The 20,161-nt window shown below is 37.0% G+C and overlaps 1 protein-coding gene across 8 annotated transcripts in view; it reads right to left on the bottom strand.

Moving 5' to 3' along the window:
- The window catches only part of LOC306867541 (CREB-binding protein-like), a 49,450-nt gene that overhangs the window by 11,281 nt on the left and 18,008 nt on the right, over positions 1-20,161 (bottom strand). Inside the window, exons 3-15 of one of the 8 annotated variants that reach the window (XM_079413258.1) lie at positions 14,501-14,665; positions 14,170-14,413; positions 8,881-8,994; positions 6,957-7,211; positions 5,921-6,014; positions 5,692-5,829; positions 5,262-5,406; positions 4,978-5,149; positions 4,024-4,086; positions 3,804-3,916; positions 3,551-3,721; positions 3,211-3,444; positions 224-370 (exon numbers count right to left, since the gene is read on the bottom strand). In XM_079413258.1, the coding sequence (XP_079269384.1) occupies positions 224-370; positions 3,211-3,444; positions 3,551-3,721; positions 3,804-3,916; positions 4,024-4,086; positions 4,978-5,149; positions 5,262-5,406; positions 5,692-5,829; positions 5,921-6,014; positions 6,957-7,211; positions 8,881-8,994; positions 14,170-14,413; positions 14,501-14,665 (2,055 nt within the window). The remainder of the gene's footprint in view (positions 1-223; positions 371-3,210; positions 3,445-3,550; positions 3,722-3,803; positions 3,917-4,023; positions 4,087-4,977; positions 5,150-5,261; positions 5,407-5,691; positions 5,830-5,920; positions 6,015-6,956; positions 7,212-8,880; positions 8,995-14,169; positions 14,414-14,500; positions 14,666-20,161) is intronic. The other 7 variants (XM_079413259.1, XM_079413262.1, XM_079413263.1 and 4 more) reach the window with 7 other exon arrangements.

The raw sequence follows: 20,161 nt of genomic DNA, 5'->3' as shown, positions 1-20,161 counted from the left end.
TGTGCATACATATAAACAAAAACTTATTTTGGATGCGATTAATCGTTAGACAGCACTTGCTTTAATATGCAATTAATTTCTGTGATGCAAAGCTGAATTTTCAGCATCATTACTCCAGTCTTCTGTGTCACATGATCCTTCAGAAATCATTCTAATATGCTGATTTGATGCTGAAGATATATTTCTTAATATTATCAGTGTTGAAAACATATGCAAAACACACCTCCATCTTGGGCTCCGTTTTGATGCCTATGTCGTACTCTTGCTCTTCTGTTTTAGTGTTACTGGGTGGTACGTCAGGCATGGCATGCTGGGAGTGCAGCTCAGCGCTGGCTGCTGATGCTGGGGTGGGCACACGGTTTTCACCGCTCTGAAAGACAAAGAATCATATTTATTGCCTTTATTTGAATTTTGTCTTAAAGCTGAGCAATTATGGTGTCATTTTTGGAAAGATGGCATTGTTTGGTTTGACATCAACACTGTAGCTTTGTTCCAAAACCTAGTGAGTTTCCCTGGAAGAATAAAACGGATTACGATTAACAAATACTGCCACCTACTGGTATGGAGGAGTCATCTAACCCAGATGCAAAACATACGTGCTAGTCGGCTGTAGTCTTTGGATCGTGTTCAAGCGCAAACTTTTGGCCCAGATGCAGGTGGCGTCAGGAGACACCACAGTCAGCTTTGGTCGCCACTAGTTCTTTGATGTGGGTTTGGTGTGTCTGGGCCTCAACATATCGCGTTAAGGCCAAAATCAGGCTGCAGTTCACATATCCATCCTAGAATGCATGGAAATTTGACTAGGAATGACTATAAACACTATTCTGATAAAATAATAGAAAAACTAATATTTGTGTTTTCTACGTACGTTTATGCTTAAGTGTAGAACTGTGATATTAGCTTTGCAACATGCTATTTTCAAACACTACTGTTATCAATTGTGAAGAGTCTCTTTGTGTTTTTCTTCTAGGTTTGCATGATAAATTGAAATAAAACCAAAATTGCAATATGGCTTAGTAGGATTATTAAATTGCAAAGGCTGCGATTTAATTAAATAAATGAGCTGCGTGTTTCAGAGTGAAGTGTGGCACAGTGTTCATTTACATGCAAGAAGCTAATGAAAATAGTAATATTAGTCATTTTAAGATTTTTATTTAGTAGTAATAGTAATATTACGTTTATTTAGTAGTAGTAATATTATTTAGATATTAGTAATATAAAATGTAATATATACTTTACTACTAAATATAAATATACTATTTAGTAATATTATTACTATTAATAAGTAGGGGTGGGACAATAAATCGATATGGCGATATTTCGTTGTCCTTCTCCATACTATATGAGAATCGATATCGGGCGCCATATATCGATATTTTAATTAATACAATAAGGTGCTCTAAATAGTTTTCCCTGCTCACAGCGTCTAGAAATGCGTGGCAAACACAGCCGCACCATTTCCACCTTCTTTCCAAAGCGCTCTGAGCAACCATGAACGGTGTTCTCTATGAAGATGGGAAAGCACGAGGGGCCAAAGTATAAACAGATTTCCAGCCACTGTATTAGCTCTACTGCTATAATATATGTTAATGGAGATGAGAACAAAAAAAAAAAAAAACTGCCACGGAACAGCTATCAGCGTGGACCATAGGCACCGATCATGTTATTATTGCAGAGCGCATATTGAGTCCATGAGTAGCCTCTCCACTCGGATCGTAGGTGGATTTCCCTCACTATATGAGTGAGAGAGAGCACCGCTGGCGCGTCCGGTTTTATGTGAACAAAACTGGATGCTCTCCCTCTCTCTCAGATATTATAAGTGCGTGTTATGCAGTGTTTGAACAGTGGGCACCGACCGGCAGAAACATTAATCCATGCACCTATGGCATGGACAGCGAAACAAAACCTTGTCAGAGTCGTAATGAGGCGCAGAAGTGTGCGGTGTGTGTGCTTGCCACGCATCTACATTTGAAATAATGAACCTGAGTGTGCAAAAGACGCAATGTGAACGGCTATTATTCCCTGCATGTCATGTGTACGGGGCTCCGTTTTTATCATAAGAGGAGAGGAAAGTTTGAGAAAGCACTCCAGGTAAATGTACCAGGTTTATTTATACACACACACACATATACATATGTATATATATATAGTTGATAAGCAGTTAAATATGTTGGTTTACACACAGAGAAAAGTGTAAGCTTTTAATAAGTCCAGGAATAAAATTATTAATTTATTAACATGTTAAAATTGATTTACTTTTTTTTTTTTTTTTGTGCTGTTTTCTAAGTTTGGACTTGAATAAAGGAGGAAAACTTGCACTTAAGGTTTTCACAGTCATTTTGTTTTCATAGACAGATATCGTGATGTATCATTATATGATTGTCTAGCAATATATCGATTATCGCTGTATCGTGATATTATCATTATCGTAAGCCATGTATCGTGATTAAATCGTATCGTGTGGTTCCCTGCGATTCCCAACCCTACTACTAAGGTACTAAACTCTTACAAAATAATTAATATATAATATTTAGTAATATTATTATTATTATTATTTAGTAGTAGTAATAATAACAATTATTATTATTAAGTTAGGGTTATTTTATAGATATATTGGTATATAATTACAATATTTTGAATAAACTGTGCCGCAAACCAGGACTCTCTCTATTTTTATTTTATTTTACAGTGAAATATTAAAATAGGACAATTACTTATTTTCATATTTTTATTTAATAATAAAAATAATAATAATTTATTATTATAGCTAATATTATTATAGGTAATATTATTAGGTTAGGGTTATTTTATAGTCATATTGGAATATAATCAAAATGTTTTTGGCCAAACTGTGCAGCAAACTTAGAGTTTTATTTTACAGTGATTTTTTTTTATAGTAGTAGTAGCAGCAGAAACAACAAGAAAATAATAATAATAATTATTATTATTATTAATTATTGTCATGATCATCACTGTTATTATTATTATTATTATAAATAATTATAAATACAAAACAAAAACAAAACAGCAAGCCATCTTAAAAGGGCAATTACAATTTTTATAGAAAGAAATGATAGGATTTTTCCCTAAAAGTGCAATAGCATTCAAAGATTGCTGTCTATGTCCCGACTACCTCACAACTAGTCAGGATGCTGCCTGTGTAGGAAGCTCACTAGGTTTTGGATCTGAGGATGGATCCGCGGGTCTCACTGGTGTTCCGGGGTGCTGCTGGGTAGGGAGGGGCAGCTCCGTCTGGGGTTGCATGTGAGGCGGGGTGCCCTGAGCAGGGGCGGGGTTGGGTGTGGAGGCCTGACTGGGCTGCAGTGCTGCTGGCAGGTTAGTGGTGCTGGCGGTGGCGTTGGGGGGCGGTGTGGCGCGGAGTGGAGCCTGAGGGGGGCCCAAGGGGCCAAGTGCATTCAGGGAGAGGTTAGCGTTCTGCTGCTGCTGGGGAGGGAAAGATCGCACGGACACAAGCAGGGACAAAACAAGTTTAGGGGGGACGTTGTCATGTGGAATGACATCATTCTAGGATGTGAGTGCATGTGCGCACCTGCGAAACGGCCGCCTGCACGTTGGGCTGGCCCATGTTGACGTTGGTGTTGGCGGGGAACTGCGGTTGAGCCATGAACTGTGTCTGGTTAGCCGCCTGCGCCACCATGTTCCCGCCATGAGCTCCCAGCATGCTTTGCGTGGGGGGCATTCGCGTGGGAGACATATTCATCTACGAAAAAACAATGAGAAAGTTACAATGAGATACGTGTCCGGAGAGCAGAAACGAGAAGGATCCAGACTTGGACACTGACCGTTGGGACTTGGTTCATGTTGATCTGTTGATGGTTTATCGGAGAGGCGGCACGTGTCGCCATGGGAGCCTGAGACATCGGGACATTGGGCATGGCGCCGAATGGATTCAACCCTGTTGGAAAAGCAACACAAAAGATTGGTAACGCAGAAATATTTGTTTAGAGTTGAGAAAACAAATGCATCTCCAACTGTGATTGGCTACAAGTGGGACTGAAGTACCTTGAGACACCTGCATGCGATTGATGATCTGATTTGGCACATTGGGCATAGGCACGGGTCCATCTGAAGAGGGAAGAGACTAAATTAGATTGGAAACTGGCAAATTTTGTGCGTTTAGGTAATGTTGATTTAAGTTAATTTGGTACGATTAGTTAGAATTAAAAAATGTTAAAAAGTGTTGCATGCAGCTGCTGACAGACAACTGTGTGATGTAGCCCATTACAATGCAATTACAAGTTCCTAAAATTCAGGATATCAGGGTTAAAAAAAAGCCCCTGTATGAGTTTGTGTCTTATATTTATGTGATATAGTTCAGCGATATAAAAATATATTTTCCCGAATATCTGCACGATTGCAAATATAGTATAGATTTAATACAACAGTTCAATTAACGAGAAGTTAATATTGTGTTTTAGACTTGATTTTTGCTCAATTTCACCAATGAAAATAGTTCTAAACAAAGCCACAGCAGAAAAGCCTTTCTGAGCAACACACAGCGGTGTTTCGTTACGGAATGAATGCATGTTTTTTAACGAAACAAGTAAGCCAATGATTCAATGACTCATTTATCGTGGAAGTCGTGGCCTAATGGTTAGAGTCGGACTCGTAATCCAAAGGTTGCGGGTTCGAGTCTCCGGCCGGCAGGGATTGTAGGTGGGGGGAGTGAATGTCCAGCGCTCTCTCCACCCTCAATACCACGACTGAGGTGCCCTTGAGCAAGGCACCGAACCCCCAACTGCTCCCCGGGTGCCACAGCATAAATGGCTTTCCACTGCTTCGGGTGTGTGTTCACTGCTGTGTGTGTTCACTGCTGTGTGTGTGCTCTTTGGATGGGTTAAATGCAGCTTCCGAAAATAATGTTATGGCCACATTGTAGCCTTAAATTTAATTGGCATATCATGTAATCGATCAAAATTTGAATTGCTTGACAGCAGTAGTTTGAAAGTGACTTACTCTGTGGCCGAGGTCCCATGACATTAGGCTGGTTGAGAGCCGGTGGCTGTTGTCCCGCTGCACTCATGGGCGTCTGGTTAATAATCTGCTTCTGTAATCGGGATCTTCTCTTCTCCTCCAGCTCTTTCTGGATCTTATAGATCTTCTCGGCCAGAAAGTGATAGTACTCGTCCTATACAGCATACACAGACAACAGTGTAAAAATCAATGTAATCGACACTGAAGAATTTGACTTTATTGGCCTTTAGGATGAGGTGTAACCCTGACAGAGGGGCTGTGCTCACCCTGCTATTGGCCGACTCGTACATATCCCCTTCTACTTTTCGTGCATAAGCCACCAGGTTCTCCATGCGACGGTCCTTCAGGGCGGCAGGGTCTGGCGTAGGGAAGATGGCCTGCACCCTAAACAAACACACAGTGTTTTCAACACTGATAATAATCAGAAAAGTTTTTTTGAGCAGCAAATCAGCATATTAGAACAATTTCTGAAGAATCATGTGACACTAAAGACTGAAGTAATGATACTGAAAATTCAGCTTTGTATCACAGAAATAAATAACATTTTAAAATATATTCAAATAAAATAGTTATTTTGAATTGTAATAATATTTCATAATATTATTGTTTTACTGTGTTTTTGATCAAATAAATGCAGCCATGCATGTTTAAAAACATTTATAAAATATATCTAATTCAAGAGCAGTGTTTACTAACAGTTTGTGTACAAGGTGGTTACGGAGGTCCTGAGTGACGTGCTCGTGCCAGGCTTTCCTCACACCGGTGGCTGACAGAGGGGCCGCTGTGGGCAGGTTGCCCATGCTGCCTAACGTAGGGCTGTCCGGCATCAGCTGACTGCGTAAGGAGAATCGGTAGATATTTAGTAAGCAAACAGTCTTAAAACACCAATTATGATCTGGGGTGTGTTTTGGTAGGTGTGTCTTACTTGTTAGGGTTAAGGGTTGATGGCATGGTGCCATCTGAGAGCAGCTTAGCCTGGTCTGATGTCGGTACGCCGATTGGGTTCATCTGACCACCCCCTGGATGAAAAATAAATGAATAAAATAAAAATACGTAAATAAAATAATGAATAAATAATATTTAATATATTTATTTTAAACATTTTATGTAATATTTAAATATGAAATAAAACATTCAATACTTAAAAATTAAAACATGTTGTTTATTATATTTTGATTATAATACATGATTTTCAAAGAATTTAAATTTATAATAACACCAACATATATAATTAAAACTAATACTGAAATACTCAAACCAAAAGCATAAAAACATTCATTAAAAAAAAAATCAGCTAGTTGTCAATGCAACATTTTTCATTTCAATTTAGTCTAATCAGATACACTAAAATAATAAAAACTAAAACATGCATTAATAACTATATAGACATATGAAAAATTAATAAAACACATGACTGAAACTTTAAACTTAAAAAAAAAGAAGACATCAAAATTAATTCAAAATATTAATAAATCCTGTAACTCAATTATTCACTGATTATGTATCTTATGTTATTTGTTTTTATTACATTTATTTTGTATGTATGTGTGTGTCTAAACAACAAATAAATAATAGATCATTTATAACTCATACTCCCTAAATGTTTTTACAATACATAATTAATTTTTTTACATTAAATATTACTATAACATTTAATTAATAAGAAATAAAAACTAATAAAAATACTTAAATACTAATAATACTAAACACTAATACTCTCTAAATAATATTTAATATTTGTTAGATTTTCAAAAAATGTATATGAACAACAAACATTTCATAATAAATACTCAAACAATTAAAAAATAAAAGCTCAAAATATAATAACATTTTTTAAAAATTACATTTTATAATACACAAGTTTTTGTGTTTGTATATACATTTTTTGTAATATATATTTTATATATTAACTACATTTTAAATACACATTGGCATTCTTCTACAATATAATAATTGTTTACCGAGCGCGTTGATGGGTCTCATTTGCTGCTGGTGCTGGGTCTGCGCAGTCGGCTGTCCAGGGCCCTGCGTCTGTGCAGGAGACTGGGCCTTTGTGGGGGTCTGGTTGCTGTAGGGGAGGCCGAGGGCAGCGTACGCCCGCTGCATGGAGCTGGGGTCGATGGGCGTGGAGCTGGGTTGAGTGGCCGCCGTCTGCTGCCCCGTGCCGACCGTCCCGATACGGGTCTGCAGACCAGCGCTGGGGGGACTCAGCATTGCTGTAACGCAGGAAAGAGATGTCGGCATATTTCAAACAAGATCTGCATGAGATTTCAAGTCTGATTCTGCTTAAACCCTTGGCAGAATCTGTCCGTCAAAACAGAAAAAAAAGTTCAAACCCTGCCAAACAGTCATCTGGAAGAAAATACTACTCATCTGAACAACGTGGTAAAAACGGGGGAAGTAGAAAGGAAAGGGGAGGGAGACCGAGACTCCATTTGCATGGGGAAGAAATATGGCAGCGGCGACTCTACAACATGTAATTCCCACAGCGCAAAAACAAACACTTTAGCTGCCTCGCGCTCTCAGAGTCATGTTGAGAGACGGCTGGCAGAGGGAGAGGCGCTTTGCTGGAGCTGTAACAGTGTGAGATTTTAATGAGTCACCGCTTAGCGCCCCTCCCCCTCAGCTGTACGGCTCTTCAAACACACACTGAAGCATCCACACATTCACAGCTACCATCACGCCTCTCCTTACAGAATCCTGCTGAACAACTACGAATCCAAAAAACAGTGCAGCTTAAACTAGGGCTCTGAACCGGTTCAAGGAACGAAAACCGGAAACGAACAAAATTTTGACTGGAACAGAACAGGAAACAGAAACTAAATCAAATTTTATACTTCCGAACAGAATCGAAAATTTGAAGTGGCCATTAACCGGTTAATAACGTTATTTTATCGTTCCATTTAATATTTGAACTTTGCTGTCAACCAATCAGGAATTCAAGTAGTACAGACTATGCAAATGTGATGCGGACACATCCAGCGAGTGAAATGCCCGCCCGCGCTCAGCTGTGAACCCTAGTCGCAATGGCAATGAATTCTGCTACCATCTGCTTTAATGGGAGGTAGCAAAATCTGACAGGGTAGCACAAATCGTCAGAACACCAGCGTTAGAGTTTATCCGACGACAAAAAATTGGCAAAACAATATAAAATGGACTGAGGATGATTTTGTTGTCCACCCAATCCTGAGATCGCATAGAGAGGAAGGAGAGTTCCTGCAAGATTCAAAGTTTACTTCGGGATGTCAGTGGCTCAGTTTGATGCTTTTATTGGCAATACTGGAGCCACATATTAAATAGAAGACCACCAATTTCCGTGAAAGTACCTATAACAGTGCTTTGTGCAGCGAGACGAAGTGGATCAACTTGTCAGACGCCATTCTGGGTTTTGGTGTTCGCTTGTACGGTGGCTCCGAATTGTCAAAATGCGAAAAATGCAGAAAATTTAACTCGATCTGATTTTCAAAGACGGACGAAGGTTTCGTGGGCAGTGTGTAAATGTGATTGACACAACATGGGGTCGTATTTATTTTTTAATGTGCGAAAATTTCGGACTCGGTGTGCAAGGATCTGAAGTACTCCTTTTTTAAAAGTATGATAAAGTGTACTTTTTCACAAAGGCATCACAGAAGGCACCTCATGAAGTTTGTTGTCTTATGATATTATAAATATGAGTAGTTTTCAGTTATGTAATTCTCATACTTCCATTTATTATTCCATAGAAATTTCAAAATGCTTAAATAACATTACATGGTAATTATCATTATTATTTTGTATGTAATAAAAAACTAAATAATACAATAGAAATATTAAATTAACATTATTATTATTCAGATGTGTTGTCGTGAAGTAAAGAGGAGGGTGTTTGATGGAGGAAGGACTCACGTTGCTGGTTGCGTTTGTCACTGGCGTTCTTCAGCGGGAGGCAGACGGGACAGTCGTGCCTCGTGCAGTTCTTCCAGTGTGAGATGATCTGCCTCGATGAAGCACAGTGAGCCACTGCAGAGACAGAGACAGAAGAAAACCTGAGCCAAAGTGCTGCAAAACTGGGAGCAAAAAGGTCCTGTGGGAAAGCAGGTCTGCAAAGCACTGTGATCTCACTAAAACCACAGCAAAGAATGCCATTTTTTTTGTGACGAGTCATTTTTTTGTTCCTCACAGGATGTAAAAAGATACTACAAATGACATAAATCACAGGCAAACAGATCATAATTGATGTTTATGGGAGCGAGATTTTCAACCAATGACATTTCGCTGTAGGAGGGATTTTCCAGTGGGACGATGAAAACAGAAACTAAGTGAGTGCTAAAATTTTTAAAAAATAATAAATTAATAAATTAATTAAAAATAATAAATAAATATAGGTGATAATTCTAATTATTGCATAAAGCAATTATAAATTGCATTGTATTATACAACACAATTTATTACAAAAATAAAAAAAACTATTAAAAATTATTTTCATTAAGTGAAATAAATCTGAAATAAAATATAATACTAGATGAAAAACATTTAATAAAAAAAAATAATAATAATTTAGCCTTGCCAACATGGCAAAGTACTAATAGTAATAAAATTATAACGGAAATGAAAAACAAATGAAAGCTAAATAGAAAAATAACAAAAATAAAAAAGATAAACTAAAACAGTGAAAATGTAAATTAAAATGATACTGACAATATAAAAAGAAAAACAATCAAAATACTAATGAATACTATATTAATATTTTGTATATAGTAAATAAATATTATAGTATATAAAAAGTATATATATATATATATATATATATATATATATATATATATATAATAATATTTAAATATTACTAAAATACTACTGGCTACATTGTTTTTTTCTATACTTCCTGTGGCTCAATTAGGCTCAAATTAATTACATTACACAACAACATTTAAATAAAATTACAGAATTTAATTTATTAGAATATAATTTCAATAATTTATTGTAATTATTAATACTAGCAGTACATTCAATTTATTTTAAATTACTTGAATAAATTAATATTATTTGAATATTAACATTAACTGAAAGACATTGAATAATTTATTGTAATGATCAATACAATTATTTTTTTCAAACTGATTTAATGCTGAATAATATCCATAGTCACGTCCCACAAGAGTTTTGCATTATAATATTAGCATTACAGGGCTCCAGACAAAAAAATCGAGTAAGGAGCCATTGGCTCCTATAAAAGAAAAACTTAGGCGCCAAATTATTTTTCTAGGTGCCACAGAATAAAAGTGGTTTATTTTATTATTATCATTTTATTTTTCCCCCCTATTTTAACATTTCAATCATTTTGTCATGTGTTTATGTCTTATCTTTTCTAGGCTTTATCAGCATTTTAATCCATCTTGTAGATGATCAGGTCGACCGGGGGACTAAGGTTCACTTAAAGTGTGAATTAAATGTCTTTTACAACTTGAAATATACAGTCACAAAGAATTGTTCGTTACACAGAATCTGTACCAATATCATGGACCAGAAGCATCACTTGGCAACTGAGTGCAGTGCATCCTATAAATGTTGTCACGTCTTTCACACATTCAGTCTTTTTTTCTTCATTAGTAAAATGCAATTTTATAGGAGGAGTTGAATCATGTACAACAGAATAAGTAAAAATATTAATATGCAACAGCGCATAAATATAGCAAAACGCTCCTCTTTATAGTTATTTTTCTAGCTGACAGATGAGTTTATGGACACTGAGTGGTTATTCTGAGGTAAATGTATTACAATGCAATGTTTACAGGCTTTATATTTCCTCAGTTTGAAACACTGAATGAGCGTTTACATAAAACATTTCAGTAAGTTGTACTATAGGCTTTCTTATTGCCTACCTTTTGATCATGTTCATTTCATACTATAGTAGTAAATCGAAATATATAATGGGTTCACTTGCTGCTTTAACTGAGGTGCTAAAGAGATCGCGCCTGAGCATTAAGTGCGATACTCTCCGCTCGCGCGATCCGGACGCATACACGGACCGTGTGGACGCGGCGTACTGGTGTTTATATTATCACCTTTCAGGTCTCTCTCACTGCGTTCAGCAGACTGTGTGCGGCAGAGACGAGGACTGTTTGAAACTCTTTTCCAGTAAAACTTTGATGCGCATCGTCTTATGTAAGTTTAATACGTGAACATAACAAAAGATGTGAGCGCAAAACAATCGGGAAAAAAGTCCTTTCATGCAAATTATATATAGTCGCCAGTGGCGACCTCAGCAAAAACTTCACTCGCAAATTAATATTTTTGGTCGCAAATGCGACCATTTTAGTCGCAGTTTGGAGCCCTGCATTACAATATTTTTTATCAAAAAGGCAAAATAAAGTGCATGTCAAAAATAGACACTGTCTTGCATTGTATTGAGAAATGATGTAGATGTTACAATAGGAGCGATCGAGTTGAGTCACACTGCTCGTTTCCAGTATCAACACAATCACGATTTACTGCTGCTGTGATTTATCGCGTCACACCTGGTTTGTTTGCCGGTCACAGGAGGAAGCGAGAGCCTTCAGAAGGCACCAAACACACGATGCTTTAAGAGTCGTCTCTAGCCTTCATGTCCTTCCTCAGAAGTCTGAGAGAGAGATACGGGGGTCACAGCGGAGCAACAGGAAATGAGCTGGCACCGTGGACGGCACGCTTGGCACCAGGCTGGTGTTTGAATTTAAATGAAGCCCTGTGCTCCGGCTCCAACAACAACTAAAGCTCTGAGAGCAAAGCAGCCCCCAAAGCAACCTCTCCCGCCGTTTGCCAACTCCTTAATACTGCATTATACCATAAAGAGCACGATTTTCTCTCTAAATGGACTGTTATACTTGAAACGGAGCAGAGCGTTTGCTTGGGAAATTCCCCATGTGTGCAAATGAAACATTACTGGCTGGGAACCCAAAGGTGTTCACAATGTAAAATTTAAGATCAGTTGTTATGGCGGTAACGAGCCTCAATGCAGTGCCTTTCGAATGTCTGTGTAATTAAATTGGATGTTATTCTAATAGCCAGCTATATAAATTAGTAGTACACTAGCACTGCTGCTCCGTCTGACGAGCGCAAAAACACACACAATGCTGTAAACACCACATCAGGACAAAAGCGTCTCATTATGGCTCGAGCTGAGACTAAACACAGAACAGACGGATCTAACACACACCTCAACCCACAAAACACAGCAGACACTCTTCAAAGACTTCTAAAACACACACACACACACACACACACACACACACTCAGCACCAGACTCATTCTTCACGCAACTCCTGTCCCAAATCCAGCTTGTTTCAAATTCTTGCTTTTAATAAACAATGTTATATATTGTATGACAATATTATATTATAATATATATATATATATATATATATATATATATAACAAACAAGTAACATTTTGTTAATTCATATCTTCATATAAAATGTGCAAATTAACATTTAATAAAATTCCATTGATGTAATGTACATTATGCTTGTTTATTAAATCATGTATAAATAAATTAAAAAAACAAAAAAATATATTGATAAATATATTGTAAATATTAAAAAAAATATAAGCAACTAAAATGTCACTTCTATTTGTTTATGAATAAACAAAGAAACAAACAAAAAAAAGTACCAGTAACAACATAGGTTTTTTTTATTTTTAATAAACGTTATTATTTACAATTGTATTCATTATAAATTATTGTATACTGTAATTGAAAGTATTGTATATTTATTCATAAATATTTACCTTATACATTAATAAAAATAAAATGAACATTTTGTCAATGGTATTTTGTAAAAAAAACAAACACAAAAACACAAATCAACAGCATAGTAAAATATATTAATAAAATATTTCATATGCATTTTAAATATTTTCTAGTGCTGCCAAGTTATTAAATTGATATAAAATATAATAATATAAATATATAAATGTAAATATTTATAATGAATGTGTGTGTATTTATACATAATAAATAAACACAGTACACACACATATATTATGTATACTAGTGTTGTCACGGTACCAAAATTTCAGTATTCGGTACCGATAGCAGTGAAAATCCATGGTTCTTCTCGGTACCAAAGCAAAACACAAAAACATGCTAATTAAAAAAAAACTATTTTTATTAACGAAGTAATAAAGCGGCTTAATATTTACAGATACTAGTCCATGTCGCGATTTGATTTAAGTGTAATGACCTACTTTTGATTAATTCATCCAAACTTTGACAAATTCCGTGACATTCCGTGCTAAACTGTAAATTCCGTTTTATAACTGGATTCCGAGATTCCGTCTGCATCGCGGAAATCATAGGGCCGTACGGGTCAAGAACCGGGTTGACCGGGTACTCGGTACCACCGGTACTTAAAAAAACCTGGTACCGTGACGTTTTCATTTTTTTAGTACCGACTTGGTACCGAAATACCGAGTCTTTTGACAACACTAATGTAAACAAACTATTTTATTTTGGATGCGATTAATTACGATTAATTGTTTGACAGCACTAACATTTTCTTAATATTTAAAATTTCATAAATTATACAATTACATACTTAGATTCTATTTTATTTATAAACGAATAAACAAAATTCACATTATGTCAGTGGTATTTTTTATAAAAATAAATTGATGTTACAAAATTTGTTTAATACATTTTTCTCTTACTATGTACAAATATTCTATGGATTAATATTAATTACTAAGATATGAACAATGTTCACATTAATAAATACAATATTAATAATATTAACTTGTTTGCAAGGTGCAACACACCTTTTGCGAGAATTGTTTTAAATTGATTTGGCAAAGGAACTGCAGGAACTTTCAGTTTTTTCCCAAAATATTTTTTCCTCACCCTTACTAAAATAATTTAAATTGTACCATTAAGGAACAAGAATCATTACAAAAAAAACAATAATAATGCAGCATAAAGTATTCATTCAGAACAACATCCGCAATCAATAATTTGTAAATGTTTGATTTGTTTTCACAAAATATGCTTATTGTATTCGCAATTTCGTAATGTCGCCCTTCTGCAATTACTATCTGCACAACTTTTCACGTTGAGGTCAACTCGTGTTGAAGCTGTGTTAATCATGAATCACGTGGAAAAGCATTGCGTTATCCAGCAAGCGTTTGAGCTCTAGTGACGGGCGTTTGACGTGGACTCACCTTGGCAGGATTTGCCGGCCTGGCAGTGGGTCATGTGGTTGAGGACGTTCTTCATGGTCCTGCAGTGGGGCAGCGCACAGGCCCGCACCTCTCCATTGGCCTGCTCGCGCCGCTGGCACTTGTGGGCGTGGAGCAGCAGGACCAGCTGCTGCTGGATCAGCTTGCGCTTCTCCGGGTCGGCCGTGGGGCCCGCCGACACGCCCTGACCTGCCACCATCCCCACCGACACCTGCTGCTGCTGCTGCTGGGGCGAGAGAACCAGCCATGGCGTCACAGAGTCAGCTTTCACCTGCCAGCTCAATCCTGTTAGTGTGCGTGATGGGAAACTCACCATGTTCTGCACGCTGGTGACCGTGGCCCCCTTCAGGTCAGTTGGAAACTGGGGCAGGCTGTTGGGGAGGGCGCCTTTATTCTGAGCGTTCACGCCAGTCGTGCCCATTTGTTGCCCTCCACTCTGGTACTGACCGAACGGACTGTTGCCACCTGCCATGCCCATCTACAAACCAAACAAAATGGGAAATATCACGTCAGAGGAGACACAGACACAGGATCTCATATCTAAAATGACATCTGGTAAACAAACAGTGATTTTCAAACAGTGAAATCACTGTTACTGTAGTATAGGATAAATGAGCATTGTTTTCAAGGTGAAATCCAGTCATATGAATAGGAATTCTGCGTGAGGGAGAAAGATTTCCCCATGTATATTTCGTAAGTTGAATTTGCCATGTTGACCAGTAAAAGCCGAGTATCTTTGTTTGAAAGTGACTTTTTTGTGAGCATCTCTACACAATTGACAGTAGACATGTTTGGTCTTTTATTTATTTATTTTTTGGACAAAATGTCGCTAATGTGACCTTACTAATGTGATAAATTAATGATAATTAAAAAAAAAAATCAATATGAACTGATAGGAATGCATAATATACAGGTAAAATGTGGTTTTGATTTATATATATTTAATTTAACATCAGTCAAATGTTGTTAATTTCTCCTTTTTTACATTTAGATATAAATATCGAATAATTTAATAACACTTAAATATAATCTTTAGCATATCTCAAAATGAAAATCCTAATTGATAGCGAAACATAAATCATTGAGATACTATTTAAGTTTGAATTAATATTTTGACATTTTTATTTTTAATTTAAATTTTGTCAGTTTTATTCGTTTTTGTGTTGTCTTCCTACGCCCCATGAGGACTTGCGTCAAAAGTGGGAGTGTCTTCCGGTTCGAAGTAAACAAGCGGGAAGTGACATTCAAGAATAGCCGCGTTTCCACTGTCGGAGTTTCGCTGAGGATCATTTCAAATAGTTACCAGCTAAGCTAACATAAATATTAAAGACTTGATATTAAAGACTCAAAACTTACTTTCAGACAGCAGCGGGTGTTTGACAAACACTTGTTTAAGATCACCATACAAGGTAGAAATATTTCTGCGTGATGCAAAAGACTATGCACGCACTACCATAGTAAACATGGTAAATACAACCGCCTGAAAAAAATTGACAAATTATGTATTTGCTTATTTATATAAAACAGATAGTTCCGGTCTTTGATTCTGATTGGTTGAGCCAAGTTCGAAGCTGTTGTAAATTACTCTATAAACATGCACCTTTGTTTACATTTGTGTGTTTCTCAGCAACCACTTTGTTGGAACCACAACCGTTTTCCGAGGCCCCGTATACACTAGTGCGCTTTCATTTTAAAACAGCATTTTAGAATGAAAACTATCCCCGTTTACATTGGCGTTTCAGAAACGATCTCCGTCTACACTACACAACCGAAAACGCATGTCATGTAACCATTCATGCAGGTACAACCATAGATATGTACAGGTAGATGCCCTCTTATTTAGATGGTGAACGCGTCTGCGTGCTTGGAGCGGTCGAATGAGGAATCTACCCATACATATCTATGGGTACAACAGTGAGCATGATGTTATTGTTTACACGGTCATCACTGAACGCAACCTGGAGTTTTCAACTAAAACGGGGTCTGCAGCGTTTTCAAAAGTCTCAGTTTTCGACCTCGAAAACGCTGGAGTAGTGTAAACGATGGGCGTAACTGTTGCAAAAGTTTTGCGTTTTAAAACGAAAACGCACTAGTGTAAACAGGGCCTAAGGAACTACATTGTTTGGCGGAAGAATAATGTTTTTATAAATATCATTACACTTTATTTGCTCTGTTTTATTTTGTGAGACCTTACTACATATATGGAATAACCGTTTTATAAAAGCAATAAGCCCCGTGAAGCCGTGGTTTACAGTGAATTTATAACAGCTAACGGGGTTGTAGGCACTCCGCTCCTTAGCGGTTATAAATTCACTGTAAACCACGGCTTCTTGGGGCTTATTGCTTTAATTTACATAGTTTATCTGTCAATAAGTCACCTCTCTTTATACCTGATGTTCATATTTAGCTCCGCGCATGTCACAAATCATAATCATAGTTTTTGTTTGGGAGCTCCCGCTGTTTATCCGACTGAATGTACTGGGACCGGAGAGAGTGCTAAAGCTACTCATGGTCTTATTTTTGATGGAAAAATTATAAGAAATTATCATTCTTTCAAATGCGATGTAGACCTAAACTGTCTGTGACCATAAATAAACACAAACAGACGTAACTGAATAAGTAGGCTGTGTGTGTCTCTTTTTTTGTGAAATAACAGTAAATACCACTTTATTTCTATGTGGCTAATTATCAATCCTGACACAAACTAATTAATCAATGAAGCACTTTACTGCAAAACTGGTAAAACATTGAATCTTTGGATTTAAATCTTTAAGTAAACAACAAAATGCTAACAAACGGCCAATTTATTAGCGATGCAACTAAAAATCATCATAAAACACATTCCTATCAAAAAACAAATAAATACTTCATTTTAGTTATATTCATGTAACATGAGCATTTGCATTATGAAAAACATTATGGCTTAAGGGTGGGTCACACTACACTTTTCGTTCCAGTGACGTTCATTCATACGTGTACGAATGATGTCAAGTAGTTTCACATTTCACTGCAGTCCAAAGTTCAAGTTTGGTGAACTCTGACCGGCGAATTCGTATCATGAAAAACCACGAACAACTGAAGATCGATACTTCACATCATGACCACATAGCTGAGAGAGAGAGAAAAAAAACATTTAAAACTGCAGCATTGCAGGAAAGTGTAGTAGATTATACATTTTTACATTTTGGATTTATTACCATTTGTTGTGTTGAATTGTGGAGTTAAAAAAACAAACAAAAAACGCTGCAGAGTGTGACGTCACATCACGACTGTTGCAGTGTTTGAAGAAATTTTGTATGCTCTAGTGCAGCCAATTAAATGTTCCTCTTATAGACATCAATCAATCAATTAGTTGTTAAACAAATCAAGAGGAGTTGCTGGATATGATCTTGAGTCTTCAGCAGAGCAGGGCCTCCCCTGTCACACAAGTGTGTGTCTGTGCTGATCTCCAGCAGCGTGCCGCCCGCCCGCTCTCCTCTGTTGACATTGCTCCAGCAGACCAGATAAAAGAGGCCAGCTGAGCAATTGTTACAAGACACTTTTCCCCCCTTATGTGGAACTCTTGGAGGCACAATATGCAAGATTTTCGTAATAAAAAAAATCCAAAAACTACTTGTACAGTGTGATATATTTCATGCTGTTGTTTATTTATGTTATCCCAAAAGTTCCCAAGTATTTGTAAATCCAGAGAAATTCCAATTTTAAATAATCATTGTCGCCTGCCAATGACGTAATATCCGCACTATCCTCAGTTCCCGCTTGTAGAAACTATGGCAACACACAGACACAAATGTGGCTATACAGTTCAACTAAATCCATTACGGCTGTCGCGATTAAAATGAAGTTTTGAACGCAGCATTGAATTTAGATCTGCTCAATTGTTCTGCCATGATTTTTTTACAGTGTTGCACATTATAACCAATCACACACAAATCCGTTGAGCTTATGAATGCAATGGCCAATCAGAGGCGTTCAGATGAGGGGTTTTTTCACCATATCTTGTGTTTTACTGAAAAAAAAAAAACTTTTCTTAAATTATTTTCATATTGCATATTTTCCTATTTTAATTTTTATTTTGAAAGTATGGTAAATACTGGTAAAATGTACCAACAATCACATTTAAAAATATACACTTTTTGATATACCATAAAAATAACAGGGTAGCCCACCTGAATTATATAACATTAGGCTATCCATCTCATAGTAGCCTAACAAAATTTGAAAAAGTGAAATCTTATTGTAATGTGGGTACGGTCTTATATTTTAAAATCACTTGCAGAGGAACTTTGGTCCCATCAGGCTAACATGACAGTCACGTCCGCTGTAAGCTTCTCTTTTTCTTTTGTTTTCACTCGTGATCTTTACAACACATTACATTACTTCATGGCACACTCGTTTTGTATTTGGCGCCACCTATTGTTGTGGGTGTATTATTGACATGTTTAAAGTCTAGACCCTGAATATAAGTCGACCGCGTTTTTTTACATGTATTTAAAAAAAAAACATTGTCTTATATTCGGGTCAATACGGTATTTGATTTCATTCATCAAATATGATGCAGGGCGGAGAAATTTTTAATTTTTAAGAAATGCAAAATTCAAGCATTTTTCAGCCCTAACCCTTATAAATTACTAGCTCTTTGCACAAAGGGATTTGAATTCATAATACAAATGCACACACCTGCCATTTCTGACACCCGAGTGCTGCTTTCAGACCCCATCAGTCACTAACCCATCTATCATAGAGACGAGTTTTGTTCACCAAATTTTCATAGAGCACAGATGAGATGTGTATGCATGCATGTAACATGGCACTTTAGGCTGAGAGCTTTTCATTTGCCTTCCCATCAAGCATAATTCTACGGCTGGCATGATCGGCAGGCCTTCAAACAAAATGGCAGAGTTTAAGAGTGCTCTGGCATGCAACCGCTCTCGTAACACAAGCATTTAAGCCTAATAAAAAACACAAGTGCAGGAATGAGTCATGCAATCTAACAATGAGGCAGCAAAGTGCAGCTCTAGATAGAGAGCGATGATGTGAGTCCGTCTGCTGCTGCGCTGACGGATTAAACTGGACACACAACTTGACTTATACACGATCGGATGCCACCGCAACACTAAAGCGATGAAAAAAAAGACATGAAACAGATTTCACGAAACATAACGGTCATAACTTATACTACACAGAGTGGCTTAATGGTATCCATGTGAATTTTAAATGCAGTGAGCACCAATATTAAAATGGCTAAATTCAATGGTCAATTCAAGTTAGTTGGAACATTTTCTCTCGGACTGCCACCAAATAAAGATTTTTCTAGTCGACTAAAGCCGGGTTTTAATAATCCTTTATGATAGTTACTTGTCAGATTGTACGAACATGATGATCATGTGACACTGTGGGATCTCAGCTGTCATTAATATCAGACTGTACGACAGTCAAGACAGGTTAAAAATAGATGCGCAAGAAAATTTGTCTGGAGTTAGTCAATCAATCATTATCAACCCATACACGTTCAGTGACTGTGAGCTGCATTACATGCAGGGCTGTTGTTGGCTTTCATGAAAAGTATATGAACGGCGGCAATACCGGTGTATTTAAAGGGATCCCTGGGTATTAAGACTTGAATGGCTTATTATAACGTAAATGATGTCTCTTACTGAAATATGTAGTAGAAAACCCATCAAAGAAAAAAATCACATCGTTTATACATATTTCGGACTATGGGGGGGGGGGTGCCATTATTCTGATGACGTAAAATGGTTGCACTCGGTGAGCTACTAGCGCTACCTGTTGCTATTTTTACCACAACACAACTCGCAATAGACAACTCGGAAAATAAAATACTGATATGATGACCACAGCTACTGAAAGCGCTTACAGGTGGTGATGGATACAAGTACAGGTTTAAACCAAATGCGGTACCATCGATTTTTCCCCACAAAGAGTATAACCGCCCCGGATATCGAGGGAAATG

This window comes from Barbus barbus (genome assembly GCF_936440315.1).
Source record: "Barbus barbus genome assembly, chromosome: 49".
Taxonomy (NCBI): domain Eukaryota; kingdom Metazoa; phylum Chordata; class Actinopteri; order Cypriniformes; family Cyprinidae; genus Barbus; species Barbus barbus.
Note: the sequence above shows the minus strand (reverse complement) of the source record. Positions and strands in the feature narration are given on the sequence as shown.